Below are 14,063 nucleotides of genomic sequence, written 5' to 3' on the forward strand. Positions count from 1 at the left end.
TCAATCTTCAGTTTTGGTTTTCAGAGACTTATATGTACTGTTGTTTTTTATTTTGCATAGGATACAGATCCAGTTGAGAGGGCAACCCGAGGTGTTACGGTGGGCATCCTCACTGTTCTGGAGGACTACGTGGGACCCAACTCGCAGTCCACAGTGGTCAACACTGCCATTGTTTTGGAAGAGGACATTATTCTTGATGATCTGCCAGACCTTCCCACTGCCTTTGCCTACTTGTTTGGCCTACTTTATGGGCTCAACATGGAGTTTCCCAAAGAACTCAAGTACACATTTGAAGCTGTGCAACACATTTTTATGGAGTTGACATCTACCTGTTCCCAGAGGATAAGAAGCTTCAAAACCAAGCTCTTAACCAAAGTCTAACCTATTTGACAACATGTTCAACTCAAATGCAACTTGTGTAAAACAGAATGGCAATTTGTTTTGATTTACTGTTTTTGGGTTTCGTGGCAAGTTGCTCTGAAAAAAGTTAATTTCTGTCTTTAAGAAAACGGTAAGGTGCAGAAAGTTCTGAATCAATGTCTTCTGTTCTAACTTTACTTAATGTAGCTTGCATGGCTGATTGCAGATTTCATGTATAACATGTTATTATAAAATGTTGAAAGGTTTTATTCTAACTTGAGCTGTTTTAAACAATTTTTATAATCTGGTTTTAGGTACATTTGTATTAGTTTTATAACAAATGTGGCGCGATACTGAACTTCACAGGAAATTGGAGTGTTGATACCATTACTATTAAAAGACAAGTGGTGGAAAAATTTGTTTGAAAGTTGTTAGCTGTATGGAAACCAGGAAGTTGTTCACATCCTGCCATCTGATGTTTTGAATCTGTTTGTTAGTGACTATCTATCAAGATAGGTTTGATATTCTGTCTGACAACACCACCTTTAAAATTGGATGAGTAACATTTGTTACAAAAATTTGACTTTTTTTGTGTTTTTGGAAGGACTTTATTTGTGGCTGAATGTCAACTAATACACTTAAACTGTCCAAATAATTTAAAAGAAATATTTAGAGCAATCCTGTGGATTGCTCTAAATATTCATTTTGTTTTCTTGGAAATATAATATCTTTAAATTCGTTCAAAAGTGTCTGGGAGATATTGTCAGTTTCTGGTAGCTGGTCTTCATCGTCCTATGTTTTTCCACACCATGCGAAAAACCTTGCAAGTCGGTTTCGCTTTTTTCGGAACAGGTGGTCTTTGAATATCGAAATCACCACTTGTTGGTACGGCGAAGCAACATCCAACGTAATGGTAACAAGGTTAGGTGTAATACCCAGTTCCTTTGTAATGTCTTTGAAAATTGCCTTTTCAAGACTTTTGATCCTCTTTTTTTTTATATTTAGAGTTTCTTCTTTAAGTTGCGCCCACAGAGCTATGAAGAGACCCTGCTGAATCTCATCGGATGGCGACACATTTGCCTCTCTTGAGGCATGTGTGATTACTGCCTTTATGAGCTCTTTAACAAGCAACTGTTCCTCTGACAGTGGAGCTTCCACTGTCACATCATTACAAGGTGCAGAGGGCTCAGCCTTGCACACGTCACACTCCTTTGTGGAGTCCTTGGTGGGCTCAGGCACTGGTGCATCTTTTGGCCCCTCATGATTCAGTTGCTGGGTGCATGAATTGGGGCAACATGCACAGTGCTCCGATTTCTCCCCCAAGTTGACACTAGGCCCTTGGCCGAAACCACCCAGTACGTGCTGTTCCTTGAGCATTTTCTTGTTTTTGGATTTTAAGTTGTTATGAAGTTCCTCAAGCTCAGTGCTCTTTTTTAGGACTTCACTGTATTTGTAGTTTAAGTTCTTATTCTGTCCCTCGAGCTCTGAGTTCTTTCTCAGGATTTCATCATTTTTGTATTTTAAGTTATTAAGTTCCTCAACCTCAGTGCTCTTTTTTAGGATTTCACTGTATTTGTAGTTTAAGTTCTTATTCTGTCCCCAGAGCTCTGTGTTCTTTTTTAGGACTTCACTGTATTTGTAGCTTAAGTTCTTATTCTGTCCCCTGAGCTTTGTGTTCTTTTTTAGGACTTCACTGTATTTGTAGTTTAAGTTCTTATTCTGTCCCTCGAGCTCTGAGTTCTTTCTCAGGATTTCATCATTTTTGTATTTTAAGTTATTAAGTTCCTCAACCTCAGTGCTCTTTTTTAGGATTTCACTGTATTTGTAGTTTAAGTTCTTATTCTGTCCCTCGAGCTCTGTGTTCTTTTTTAGGATTTCACTGTATTTGTAGCTTAAGTTCTTATTCTGTCCCCAGAGCTCTGTGTTCTTTTTTAGGACTTCACTGTATTTGTAGCTTAAGTTCTTATTCTGTCCCCTGAGCTTTGTGTTCTTTTTTAGGACTTCACTGTATTTGTAGTTTAAGTTCTTATTCTGTCCCTCGAGCTCTGTGTTCTTTTTTAGGATTTCACTGTATTTGTAGTTTAAGTTCTTATTCTGTCCCCAGAGCTCTGTGTTCTTTTTTAGGACTTCACTGTATTTGTAGTTTAAGTTCTTATTCTGTCCCTCGAGCTCTGTGTTCTTTTTTAGGACTTCACTGTATTTGTAGTTTAAGTTCTTATTCTGTCCCTCGAGCTCTGTGTTCTTTTTTAGGATTTCACTGTATTTGTAGTTTAAGTTCTTATTCTGTCCCCAGAGCTCTGTGTTCTTTTTTAGGATTTCACTGTATTTGTATTTTAATTTATTAAGTTCCTCAGTCTCCAGGTTCTTAAGCTCGAGTTTCCCATAGAGCTCCTGGTTAATAGCTTCTTTTTCTTTAAGCAGGTGGGACATTTGTCTTAATTCAGCACATTTGCGTTTGTTTTGTGTCATCAGGTTTAAAATCTTCTCCTGTGCTTGATTAAACATTATTTTCCAGCCCTCATTTATAATATCCACATTGGGCTGCCTTTTTTTGCTGTGTTTTCTCTGAGACATGTTGGAATCTTAATAAAACAACTGTGTAAATGATCCAACTGTTTCAAAATGTTTCTCAGGTTTAGGTTTGAATGCTGCGAACACGAGTGCTGTGAATAAACTGACTAAGTTTGCAATTCTCACCCCTATTTATGCCTTTCGAATGGATCAGACGCCTTTGATCTGCATGCACGATATATGATGTCATAGGGCTTTGGAGCGTGATGTCACGGGGGTGGGCGTGGAAAGGATTTTGGCCCGATTCGCCATTTTGGGGGTCTAAACAAAGCGTAGTGACGTATACTGAACACAGTAAATTATATAATGTAAACGACTACCTGAAAAACAGGTAGAACGATACTTTTGTATCGTTTATTGCATTTATGGAGGGAGTGATGTATGCTGGGTAATGGCACAGCTAGCGACTGGGTGACTTTATTCACCCGCTTCGGCTGTTATCAGTCCATACAATGGGCGTTATTAGCACAAATCAGTCCCACAGATATGGGCCATCTCCTGCTAGATTGTTCAGAAGGTTGTTCTCATCCATCCAGATGGAGGATCACTAACAGGAGCGTGGAAGACTCCAGAATCCACTCTGGCTGCAATCCGGTGGATATGCAGTGTGTACAGGTAAGACCATTTAAACGGACAGCATTTATAGAATGACTATTAAAAGTCAGCGTGTGTCAGTAATGTTAATGTGGTTATGTTAGTAATACACCGAGTGCTAATATAACAGCTTTAAGATGCATTTGTAGCAGGCCTGGCCCTAACCAATCTGGCGCCCTAGGCAAGATTTTAGGTGGCGCCCCCCTACATCTGCAGTGCAGTGTATGTACTCACAAGAAACCGAATAGCTTTGTCTTTGACCTTTTTTTTTTTTACTTAAAGAAAGCAAATTCACAATCAGAATAATTAACAAGATAAAAAAAATACGAATAAATAAATGAATACAAAAAATAAAAAATGAATATATGAAATACAATAAATTTTACATACATAAACACAATAAAACGTGTCAACAAGTTGGATAAAATAAATTAAAAATATAATATAAATAAGGCAACAGGAACACCGCTTGATGCTGCTGCAAAACTGGTGGGTTGTGCTGCTGAGGTGGAGGCAACAGGAAGACCGCTTGATGCGTCATGGCTGGGTTGTGCTGCTGATGCTGCATCACTGGTGGGTTGTGCTGCTGAAGTGGAGGCAGCAGCGGTAGATGTGGTAGATGGCCCAGGGGTGGGATTTAGAAACTTCAACAGTGCATCTGAAGAGAGGAGTATGTGACACCACTGAGTCTAATAATAAAAACAGATGATTCCAGGAATAAAATGAAATGATATAATATAAATGAAAAACCAAAGAGATATATGTATGATGTTAACTGATATGCAAATTAGATTAGATTCAATTTATTGTCATCATTACAGTGAAATGCTGAATAGCAGAATGCAAAGTAACAGTATAATATCATATGAGAATGTTATGTTATGATTATCTTTGACCGAATCACAGCAGTGCTCATATTAAAAAACAGCATTCCCTCTCATGTGATATTGCTTAATTAACATTAATGATGTGCACTTTAACAACTAGGCTTACAACTATAATATATACAGGGGTGGAAAAGTGACTATTACCTGCAGGGTAAACGTTAGCTAACAAGAAGGCAATAACAATGTAAACAAAAAACACCTGCTTAAAAGATGAATACAAATGAGGAATGGTGGGAAAGGTGGGTGTACTGTAATTACCTAACGTTACATTATTATTTTCCATAACAATTTAGCCCCCTCCACAATATTAACTGACGTTAAAACAGTTAACTAGCTATTTATTGATTAGCAATTAGCGAATCATGTAACATTAGCTTAATGCTAAAAATTTAGGTTACTTTCACATTCAGACAAATAATTTCATGTAGGCTAACGTTACCTACCTCTGTCTTTTTCTCGTTTCTCCTCCTCTTCTTTTCTCTTTTTTCTTCCCTGGGCACCTGACAGTTTTGACCGTTTTGACATCTTGTGTTGATGTTTTGATGTGGCGACGTCCAAAAGGAACCATGATACGGGAAGGGAGGGGGCGCACCGTGCGGGGAGGGGGGGCGTAATGTTGTAACAAATAATATTTCTATTAAATAAGCTTTACTTTGCATTTTAATTAACGTGGGATTATTTTTTGTATTTAGAAATAATAGTACCAACTTTTTTTTTTTTTCCAACATTTGTGGCACTGGCGTGGCGCCCCCTGATGGACGGCGCCCTTAGCATTTGCCTATACGGCCTATGCCACGGGCCGGCCCTGATTTGTAGATATTATTAGGTGTTTTACCATCTTTATGGTGCTAGCTTAAAGTTACGGTGTAAACGTTAGCTTATATTGTAGTAAGGCTGTTACTGTTTAAACGATGTTAGCACAGAAATATTAGCTTCTGTCATGACTGATGAAGTTACTAGTTAATAAAGTTTTCAGTAAAGTGTTTAATCGCAGCCACAGACTGACAGCAAATATGTCGATTAGCTTCAGTGCATCTATAATAAATATGTGCAAGTTTCAGTGCTTCGTTTAAACTGTATGATACTTATACTGACCCAGGGTCAGTTTAAAATACAATCCTAGCCGTGTGAACAAAGCCTGGCTCCTTTAAGCCTGCATGACAAACCTCAGAATGCAGGTTATTATTACTCTTTCCTGCTGGCACACCTGTCACACCTGAGAGTCAGCTAGAAACTTACAGTGACGTGGACGTCATGCAAGGACTGCCAGACTCTGTAATACTGCAAATGATCAGTGACTCATGTTAACACTAAACTTTAAACGGTACCTCTGTGTCTCTGTGTGCTGAACATCTAGGATTGAGTCAGGCTGCATTGACTGTGGGACTTTAATGTGTTAAAAGCAGGTTGAAGACGGCTCAGAAACATTTGAAGATTACAATTTAGCATTATGGCTGCTGGTGGTTTGTAAAGCCTCTACTCAGCTGTATTTTTGTTACTAATTTATGTTCGTTGTTGTTTAACACAGATTTCAGAAGAGCAAATATGCTTAATAGTTTAACTAGATTTCATTTGTCAGTGTGGGACTGCTGAGTCACCTGAAGAACTCGTTTCATTCATTCTCCACATGATGTTCATTTACAGAAATGTTTCACAGGAACTGATTTCTCCCAAAGGGTGAACTAGTGTGTTTCCATAGATTACCTCTGTATGAATGTACTTCTTAAATGAAGGCAAGTGTTTGTCCTTTTTTGTTCCTCAGGTACAGTACGTGATATCAAGGGCAGGCGGTCAACACTGGGGGTAGACAAGAAGCAGACGTACTTCCAAGAGGGAGCTGCAGTGAGGTCAGAGGTCAGAATCTGAAACAGCTCAGGTTTATATTTTAGGTGTTATAAAAAATCAAAATGTATTTATAAAGAAACCTTTAAATAATAGTCATAATTATGATTATTATAAGAAATATCAAACATTTAAGTGGATTTTCTGTTACACATATTGTGTTAGCCCTGCAATAAACTGGCAGCCTGTCTTTGTCCTGTATCAGCTGGGATAGGCTTCATCCTCCCGCAACCCTGAATTGGATACATTGTATTCCAATTATGTAATCTGATCATTTACAAACTCAAGGTATCTAATCAAAATGTAAGTAATAATTATAAAATGGGAAAGCAGAAATAAGTGTGACGTAAATGTGTGAGCTGACATAGAGGACAGCTACATGTAGTCTGAAAAACCTTTGTTGTCAAGTTTGCAGGTCTATCAGCACGAGACATTCTTACATAGAAGAGACTGTTAAAGTCTCTGACTCAGCGAAGCATTATTGGTCCCGTCTGTTTGGATAAATATAGTAAGTTGATGTATGTCCATTTATTGACACATTTTCTTAAGTGCTTATCCAGTTCAGGATCACAGTGGAGCTGCAGCTGGATATGTTCACTAAATAAACCTTACAAAAGTTAACAATACAGGGAGTGCAGAATTATTAGGCAAATGAGTATTTTGTCCACATCATCCTCTTCATGCATGTTGTCTTACTCCAAGCTGTATAGGCTCCAAAGCCTACTACCAATTAAGCATATTAGGTGATGTGCATCTCTGTAATGAGAAGGGGTGTGGTCTAATGACATCAACACCCTATATCAGGTGTGCATAATTATTAGGCAACGTCCTTTCCTTTGGCAAAATGGGTCAAAAGAAGGACTTGACAGGCTCAGAAAAGTCATAAATAGTGAGATATCTTGCAGAGGGATGCAGCAGTCTCAAAATTGCAAAGCTTCTGAAGCGTGATCATCGACCAATCAAGCGTTTCATTCAAAATAGTCAACAGGGTCGCAAGAAGCGTGTGGAAAAACCAAGGCGCAAAATAACTGCCCATGAACTGAGAAAAGTCAAGCGTGCAGCTGCCAAGATGCCCCTTGCCACCAGTTTGGCCATATTTCAGAGCTGCAACATCACTGGAGTGCCCAAAAGCACAAGGTGTGCAATACTCAGAGACATGGCCAAGGTAAGAAAGGCTGAAAGACGACCACCACTGAACAAGACACACAAGCTGAAACGTCAAGACTGGGCCAAGAAATATCGCAAGACTGATTTTTCTAAGGTTTTATGGACTGATGAAATGAGAGTGAGTCTTGATGGGCCAGATGGATGGGCCCGTGGCTGGATTGGTAAAGGGCAGAGAGCTCCAGTCCGACTCAGACGCCAGCAAGGTGGAGGTGGAGTACTGGTTTGGGCTGGTATCATCAAAGACGAGCTTGTGGGGCCTTTTCGGGTTGAGGATGGAGTCAAGCTCAACTCCCAGTCCTACTGCCAGTTTCTGGAGGACACCTTCTTCAAGCAGTGGTACAGGAAGAAGTCTGCATCCTTCAAGAAAAACATGATTTTCATGCAGGACAATGCTCCATCACACGCGTCCAAGTACTCCACAGCGTGGCTGGCAAGAAAGGGTATAAAAGAAGAATTGAGATTGAGAACCTGTGGTCCATCATCAAATGTGAGATTTACAAGGAGGGAAAACAGTACACCTCTCTGAACAGTGTCTGGGAGGCTGTGGTTGCTGCTGCACGCAATGTTGATGGTGAACAGATCAAAACACTGACAGAATCCATGGATGGCAGGCTTTTGAGTGTCCTTGCAAAGAAAGGTGGCTATATTGGTCGCTGATTTGTTTTTGTTTTGTTTTTGAATGTCAGAAATGTATATTTGTGAATGTGGAGATGTTATATTGGTTTCACTGGTAAAAATAAATAATTGAAATGGGTATATATTTGTTTTTTGTTAAGTTGCCTAATAATTATGCACAGTAATAGTCACCTGCACACACAGATATCCCCCTAAAATAGCTAAAACTAAAAACTACTTCCAAAAACATTGAGCTTTGATATTAATGGGTTTTTTGGGTTCATTGAAAACATGGTTGTTGTTCAATAATAAAATTATTCCTCAAAAATACAACTTGCCTAATAATTCTGCACTCCCTGTAAACTTGCATCCATGTACGTTGTTGTCCACAGGATGAGAAAATCAAACTGGAAGACTGTGGAACATGTTAATAAATGTTTGTGTGTTTATGCCTGTGTCTTTCACAGGAGGCGCTGGAAGGTTTCCCTAATAGTTCCTGGTGAATCAAAGCAGAACCATAAAGGTTGCTGGACTGCATGATGGCCTTACCCCTGAGCCGTCATCCTGTTAAAGGAGGAACCACTTAGAAACTGTTTTCAAAGTAGCTGAGCAGATTTCATCTCAAGTAAGCAATTAACTGTTTGTTCGTTTGTTCTGCCACTTAAAGAGCATTTAAGGACATCTTTTGATTGTCCAGTTGAATTAATTCTACTGGCTCTCATGGTCATTTGTTATTATAGACATATTTTTCATGTTCATCCAGCTATTTAGTAAATTCTATCTATTTAGTAATATCCGTCAGCTATAAAATGTAATATAAATATAAAAATATCTAAATATCTCCTGTCCTTTATATTTTAATGATGTAAGTCTGTTATCGTGTTACATTCGCATTCCTCACATATCAATGAGATGCTGTCCAGTACAATCCTACTGACACAGCAGAGGGATAACGACGGCTATTCAACATCGTTACACGACACATTCGAGCTGCATGACGCAGACAAAGTGACTAAATCATCTTTTTGTGGTTTATGTCTTCAAACCAGCAGACAAAGCCGATTGCAGAAGATGTCAGAGAAGAACTTCAGGCCGTGTACTGAAAAGGTATTTTTTTCTTGTTATCAAAAGACATTTGGAGTGGCAGCTTCTACAACTGTTTGTGCTAAAGTAAAGCTTACAGTCTAAGAAATCACAGTGTTGATATTCAGCACAAAGAGAAAAGCACGCCAGAGACAGTGGTAATGTGGATGACTGTACAGTGTGTGATGTGCAGTATTTCTCCAATCCAGACAAACACACTGCTTTATTGTGTTTTTGAAGTGTGTCTAACACTGGTGACAACTCCTCAAACGTAGCAGAAGGAATCTTTCTTTTTGAAGGACGGCTTCTTCTGCCTTTCACCACAGACGGTCCGTTTATATTTTCATCAAGAGTCTTTTTTTGTGCTGCTGAAGATGTAAAGTCAATGTTATGGCCAACCACTGGCTGTATCTTGGTTGTGTTCCCCGGCAAAACCCAGTAGGCTGGTTCATCTGTGACTGTCTTTGTGCCACGGATCGTCACTGTTGCCTCCACTTTAAACAGAAGTGCAGCGACATGGGTGCAGATCTCAGCAACTCCGGCCATACAGGTGCAGTGTGCAGCTTCGACCTTCTTCGTGGTGCTTACAATTACCCATGGTCGTAATGCAGGTTCATTCAGTCTTTCGGAGTGCAGTACCTGAAACATACAAGGACAAGGTTGATGTAAAGACAATAAATGAAATGAGACAGGGAGGACACAAATTGGCGTTAATAATTTGCCCGATTATCAATGTGTTAATTTGCATCTACTTTACAATTATGGGCATATAATATGATAACGATATTTTAGCAGTTCAATGATAAATGTATAACATTAATTATGGTGGGGGTGGAAAATGGCTATTTCACTCGATGCAGTCCAGCTGACTTACCTTGGTATGAATGACGACGTACTCAGAGTTTGGCTTCTTGAAAATAGCCAAATCTTGCACCCAGCCATTTGTAAATTGGATGTGCGCCTCCAGTGACTTGTAATTACGAAACTGGTTCGCTGTGTAAGCGCTTACTCCACAAACAAGATACGTGAAGATATCGGGGTAGGACAGTGGCGGTCTGGGTCGTTACTCCACTGCCGTATTTCATATGGGTCCAGATTTGCGATTTTTTTCAAGTACCGAAACAAAAGGGATGTTTTAGCTGACTTTGTTTATAGCATTTTTTTTTTTTACATGTAATGTGTTTATTTGAATGTGTGTAATAAGTGTTTAATAACGTTCAAAAACAATCTTTTTGGCAAAAAATTAAAATGTATGTGGATATACATGGTAGATGCTGACAAAGTAAATGGCAATTAGAGGTGGGTGAATCATCCAAATGTCAGTAGTGTCGGTACTGAATCTATACTAGTGCGTCAGAATCGATACTTTGTTTCTATTCTCTTACGTTCAGTATGTACCCCACTGACTTGTGTTAAATAAATTATTTCTTTGGAAATAAAAATACACATGCACTATGAGAAAGGTCTGAACCTTTTTGTGTTGACTTTACAGAACAAGCTTTAGTTTGATTAAGTTTTATTTTGAAACTTTTGCCGGTTTCGACCGGAAATGCCTGTTCAATTTTTTGTGGCGGCTTCGCGAGCGCTGTAACACCAACGTACCAGAGAAGGTATAGACAGCCCCGAAGTTATGAGTAGTGATGTGCGATACCACTGAGTTCCTTTCCGATCCGATACCAAGTAATATTCAGGGTGGTATCGACGATACTGATCCGATACCGATACTTTGTACAAAAACTTATTTTATTTATTGTATCTCAAATTATAGTGTCATAATGATTACAGGACATCAGATTACTTGTTCTTATCACTTAATAATGCAAGGGTCAAAAAGATGATAATGTTATTTAGAGCTATGTTCCTTACGGCCATTGGCAACATTTAGGAGATTATATACCAATATATGTGGATTCTAATATCACATATCCTGTCATCCTGTATCTCTGTGAGGTCAGAGGTCAAATTTACAAATAAATACCTCTTATCTGTGACCTACTCCTACATAAAGTTTGTGTAATCAGAGTAAAACATCTGCCATATTTTAATAAAGTAGTTGCTACTAAAATGTTTGATTTTGAATAGAAGACAAACACACGTGTTCAGTCTAGGCTGAAAATGTACACATTTGTGTGACAATGAAAACATGCAATATTCACAATATACTCTTTTTAGGACTTTATTAATGAATTTAAAAAAATCCATTTGGAATGCCCAATAAGATCGCAGGGCTCGCAAAATCGCCCGTCGGGCTATATGATAACCCGACGGGCGGGGCTGAGATAGATTTTGGTCGCCCGACCGGAGATATCGCTAGCTCCGAGAAGTCGGGCTAGAGATTTTGCGAGCCCCGTATTAGTTGATAAAAAATAAATAAAACCCCAATAATCTGACAATTCCCTCTGAGCAAGCACTCGGCGACAGTGGGGAGGAAAAACTTTCTTTTAAAAGCAAGAAACCTCCGGCAGAACCAGGCTCAGTGAGGGACGGCCATCTGCCTCGACCGGTCGTGGGATTTTTAAAGTGACTCATTGGATGTGAAATAAATTAGCTTGTTTGAATCATTTGTTGTTAGCCAATTTAAAGAGTCACTTTGATGTCAACTAATACACTTAAACTGTCCAAATAATTTAAAAGAAATATTTAGAGCAATCCTGTGGATTGCTCTAAATATTCATTTTGTTTTCTTGGAAATATAATATCTTTAAATTCGTTCAAAAGTGTCTGGGAGATATTGTCAGTTTCTGGTAGCTGGTCTTCATCGTCCTATGTTTTTCCACACCATGCGAAAAACCTTGCAAGTCGGTTTTGCTTTTTTCGGAACAGGTGGTCTTTGAATATCGAAATCACCACTTGTTGGTACGGCGAAGCAACAGCCAACGTAATGGTAACAAGGTTAGGTGTAATACCCAGTTCCTTTGTAATGTCTTTGAAAATTGCCTTTTCAAGACTTTTGATCCTCTTTTTTTTTATATTTAGAGTTTCTTCTTTAAGTTGCGCCCACAGAGCTATGAAGAGACCCTGCTGAATCTCATCGGATGGCGACACATTTGCCTCTCTTGAGGCATGTGTGATTACTGCCTTTATGAGCTCTTTAACAAGCAACTGTTCCTCTGACAGTGGAGCTTCCACTGTCACATCATTACAAGGTGCAGAGGGCTCAGCCTCGCACACGTCACACTCCTTTGTGGAGTCCTTGGTGGGCTCAGGCACTGGTGCATCTTTTGGCCCCTCATGATTCAGTTGCTGGGTGCATGAATTGGGGGAACATGCACAGTGCTCCGATTTCTCCCCCAAGTTGACACTAGGCCCTTGGCCGAAACCACCCAGTACGTGCTGTTCCTTGAGCATTTTCTTGTTTTTGGATTTTAAGTTGTTATGAAGTTCCTCAAGCTCAGTGCTCTTTTTTAGGACTTCACTGTATTTGTAGTTTAAGTTCTTATTCTGTCCCTCGAGCTCTGAGTTCTTTCTCAGGATTTCATCATTTTTGTATTTTAAGATGTTATTAAGTTCCTCAAGCTCTGAGTTCTTGCTTAGCATTTCACTGCATTTGTATTTTAAGTTGTTATTAAGTTCCTCAACCTCAGTGCTCTTTTTTAGGATTTCACTGTATTTGTAGTTTAAGTTCTTATTCTGTCCCTCGAGCTCTGAGTTCTTTCTCAGGATTTCATCATTTTTGTATTTTAAGTTGTTATTAAGTTCCTCAACCTCAGTGCTCTTTTTTAGGATTTCACTGTATTTGTAGTTTAAGTTCTTATTCTGTCCCTCGAGCTCTGAGTTCTTTCTCAGGATTTCATCATTTTTGTATTTTAAGTTGTTATTACGTTCCTCAACCTCAGTGTTCTTTTTTAGGATTTCACTGTATTTGTAGTTTAAGTTCTTATTCTGTCCCTCGAGCTCTGAGTTCTTTCTCAGGATTTCATCATTTTTGTATTTTAAGTTGTTATTACGTTCCTCAACCTCAGTGTTCTTTTTTAGGATTTCACTGTATTTGTAGTTTAAGTTCTTATTCTGTCCCTCGAGCTCTGAGTTCTTTCTCAGGATTTCATCATTTTTGTATTTTAAGTTGTTATTAAGTTCCTCAACCTCAGTGCTCTTTTTTAGGATTTCACTGTATTTGTAGTTTAAGTTCTTATTCTGTCCCTCGAGCACTGTGTTCTTTCTCAGGATTTCATCATTTTTGTATTTTAAGTTGTTATTACGTTCCTCAACCTCAGTGTTCTTTTTTAGGACTTCACTGTATTTGTAGTTTAAGTTCTTATTCTGTCCGCTAAGCTTTGTGTTCTTTTTTAGGATTTCACTGTATTTGTAGTTTAAGTTCTTATTCTGTCCCCTGAGCTTTGTGTTCTTTTTTAGGATTTCACTGTATTTGTAGTTTAAGTCCTTATTCTGTCCCTCTAGCTCTGAGTTCTTGCTTAGCATTTCACTGCATTTGTATTTTAATTTATTAAGTTCCTCAGTCTCCAGGTTCTTAAGCTCGAGTTTCCCATAGAGCTCCTGGTTAATAGCTTCTTTTTCTTTAAGCAGGTGGGACATTTGTCTTAATTCAGCACATTTGCTTTTGTTTTGTGTCATCAGGTTTAAAATCTTCTCCTGTGCTTGATTAAACATTATTTTCCAGCCCTCATTTATAATATCCACATTGGGCTGCCTTTTTTCGCTGTGTTTTCTCTGAGACATGTTGGAATCTTAATAAAACAACTGTGTAAATGATCCAACTGTTTCAAAATGTTTCTCAGGTTTAGGTTTGAATGCTGCGAACACGAGTGCTGTGAATAAACTGACTAAGTTTGCAATTCTCACCCCTATTTATGCCTTTCGAATGGATCAGACGCCTTTGATCTGCATGCACGATATATGATGTCATAGGGCTTTGGAGCGTGATGTCACGGGGGTGGGCGTGGAAAGGATTTTGGCCCGATTCGCCATTTTGGGGGTCTAAACAAA

At 38.9% G+C, this 14,063-nt stretch overlaps 3 protein-coding genes and 1 long non-coding RNA gene across 5 annotated transcripts in view; 2 read left to right on the plus strand and 2 right to left on the minus strand.

Moving 5' to 3' along the window:
• The window catches only part of LOC147314308 (uncharacterized), a 5,831-nt gene extending 3,983 nt beyond the window's left edge, over nt 1-1,848 (plus strand). The window contains exon 6 of the mRNA XM_086261144.1: nt 61-1,848. Within this exon, the coding sequence (XP_086117270.1) occupies nt 61-381 (321 nt within the window). The 3' untranslated portion in view covers nt 382-1,848. The remainder of the gene's footprint in view (nt 1-60) is intronic.
• The window catches only part of LOC147314307 (uncharacterized), an 18,729-nt gene extending 15,709 nt beyond the window's left edge, over nt 1-3,020 (minus strand). Inside the window, exons 1-2 of the mRNA XM_086261143.1 lie at nt 2,732-3,020; nt 1,724-2,407 (exon numbers count right to left, since the gene is read on the minus strand). Coding sequence (XP_086117269.1) covers nt 1,724-2,407; nt 2,732-2,934 — 887 coding nt within the window. The 5' untranslated portion in view covers nt 2,935-3,020. The remainder of the gene's footprint in view (nt 1-1,723; nt 2,408-2,731) is intronic.
• Nucleotides 2,009-10,564, plus strand: LOC147314309 (uncharacterized). Of its 2 annotated transcripts, XR_015124640.1 has the most exons (4): nt 2,009-3,546; nt 6,175-6,266; nt 8,504-8,661; nt 9,086-10,564. It is a non-coding gene; the product is annotated as an uncharacterized LOC147314309 (long non-coding RNA). The 2 variants fall into 2 exon arrangements; XR_015124639.1 differs by lacking the exon at nt 2,009-3,546 and having other exon boundaries at nt 5,821-6,266.
• A 770-nt stretch (nt 10,565-11,334) lies between these two features.
• LOC147314310 (uncharacterized) lies at nt 11,335-13,907 on the minus strand. Its single transcript, XM_086261146.1, has one exon. It carries the CDS (start codon nt 13,794-13,796, stop codon nt 11,883-11,885), a length of 1,914 nt encoding a protein of 637 aa, XP_086117272.1. The 5' UTR covers nt 13,797-13,907; the 3' UTR covers nt 11,335-11,882.
• Nucleotides 13,908-14,063: the final 156 nt, after the last annotated feature.

The sequence above is a fragment of the Aulonocara sp. 'chitande type north' Nkhata Bay genome, linkage group LG14 (genome assembly GCF_057382095.1).
Source record: "Aulonocara sp. 'chitande type north' Nkhata Bay isolate Kocher_YH1m ecotype deep benthic linkage group LG14, A_spYH_male_GT1.1, whole genome shotgun sequence".
NCBI classification, from domain to species: Eukaryota; Metazoa; Chordata; class Actinopteri; order Cichliformes; family Cichlidae; genus Aulonocara; species Aulonocara sp. 'chitande type north' Nkhata Bay.

Excerpts from the sequence above, each read along its gene's own strand:
- LOC147314310 (XM_086261146.1), bottom strand. The coding sequence starts at position 13,796 with ATGTCTCAGAGAAAACACAGCGAAAAAAGGCAGCCCAATGTGGATATT.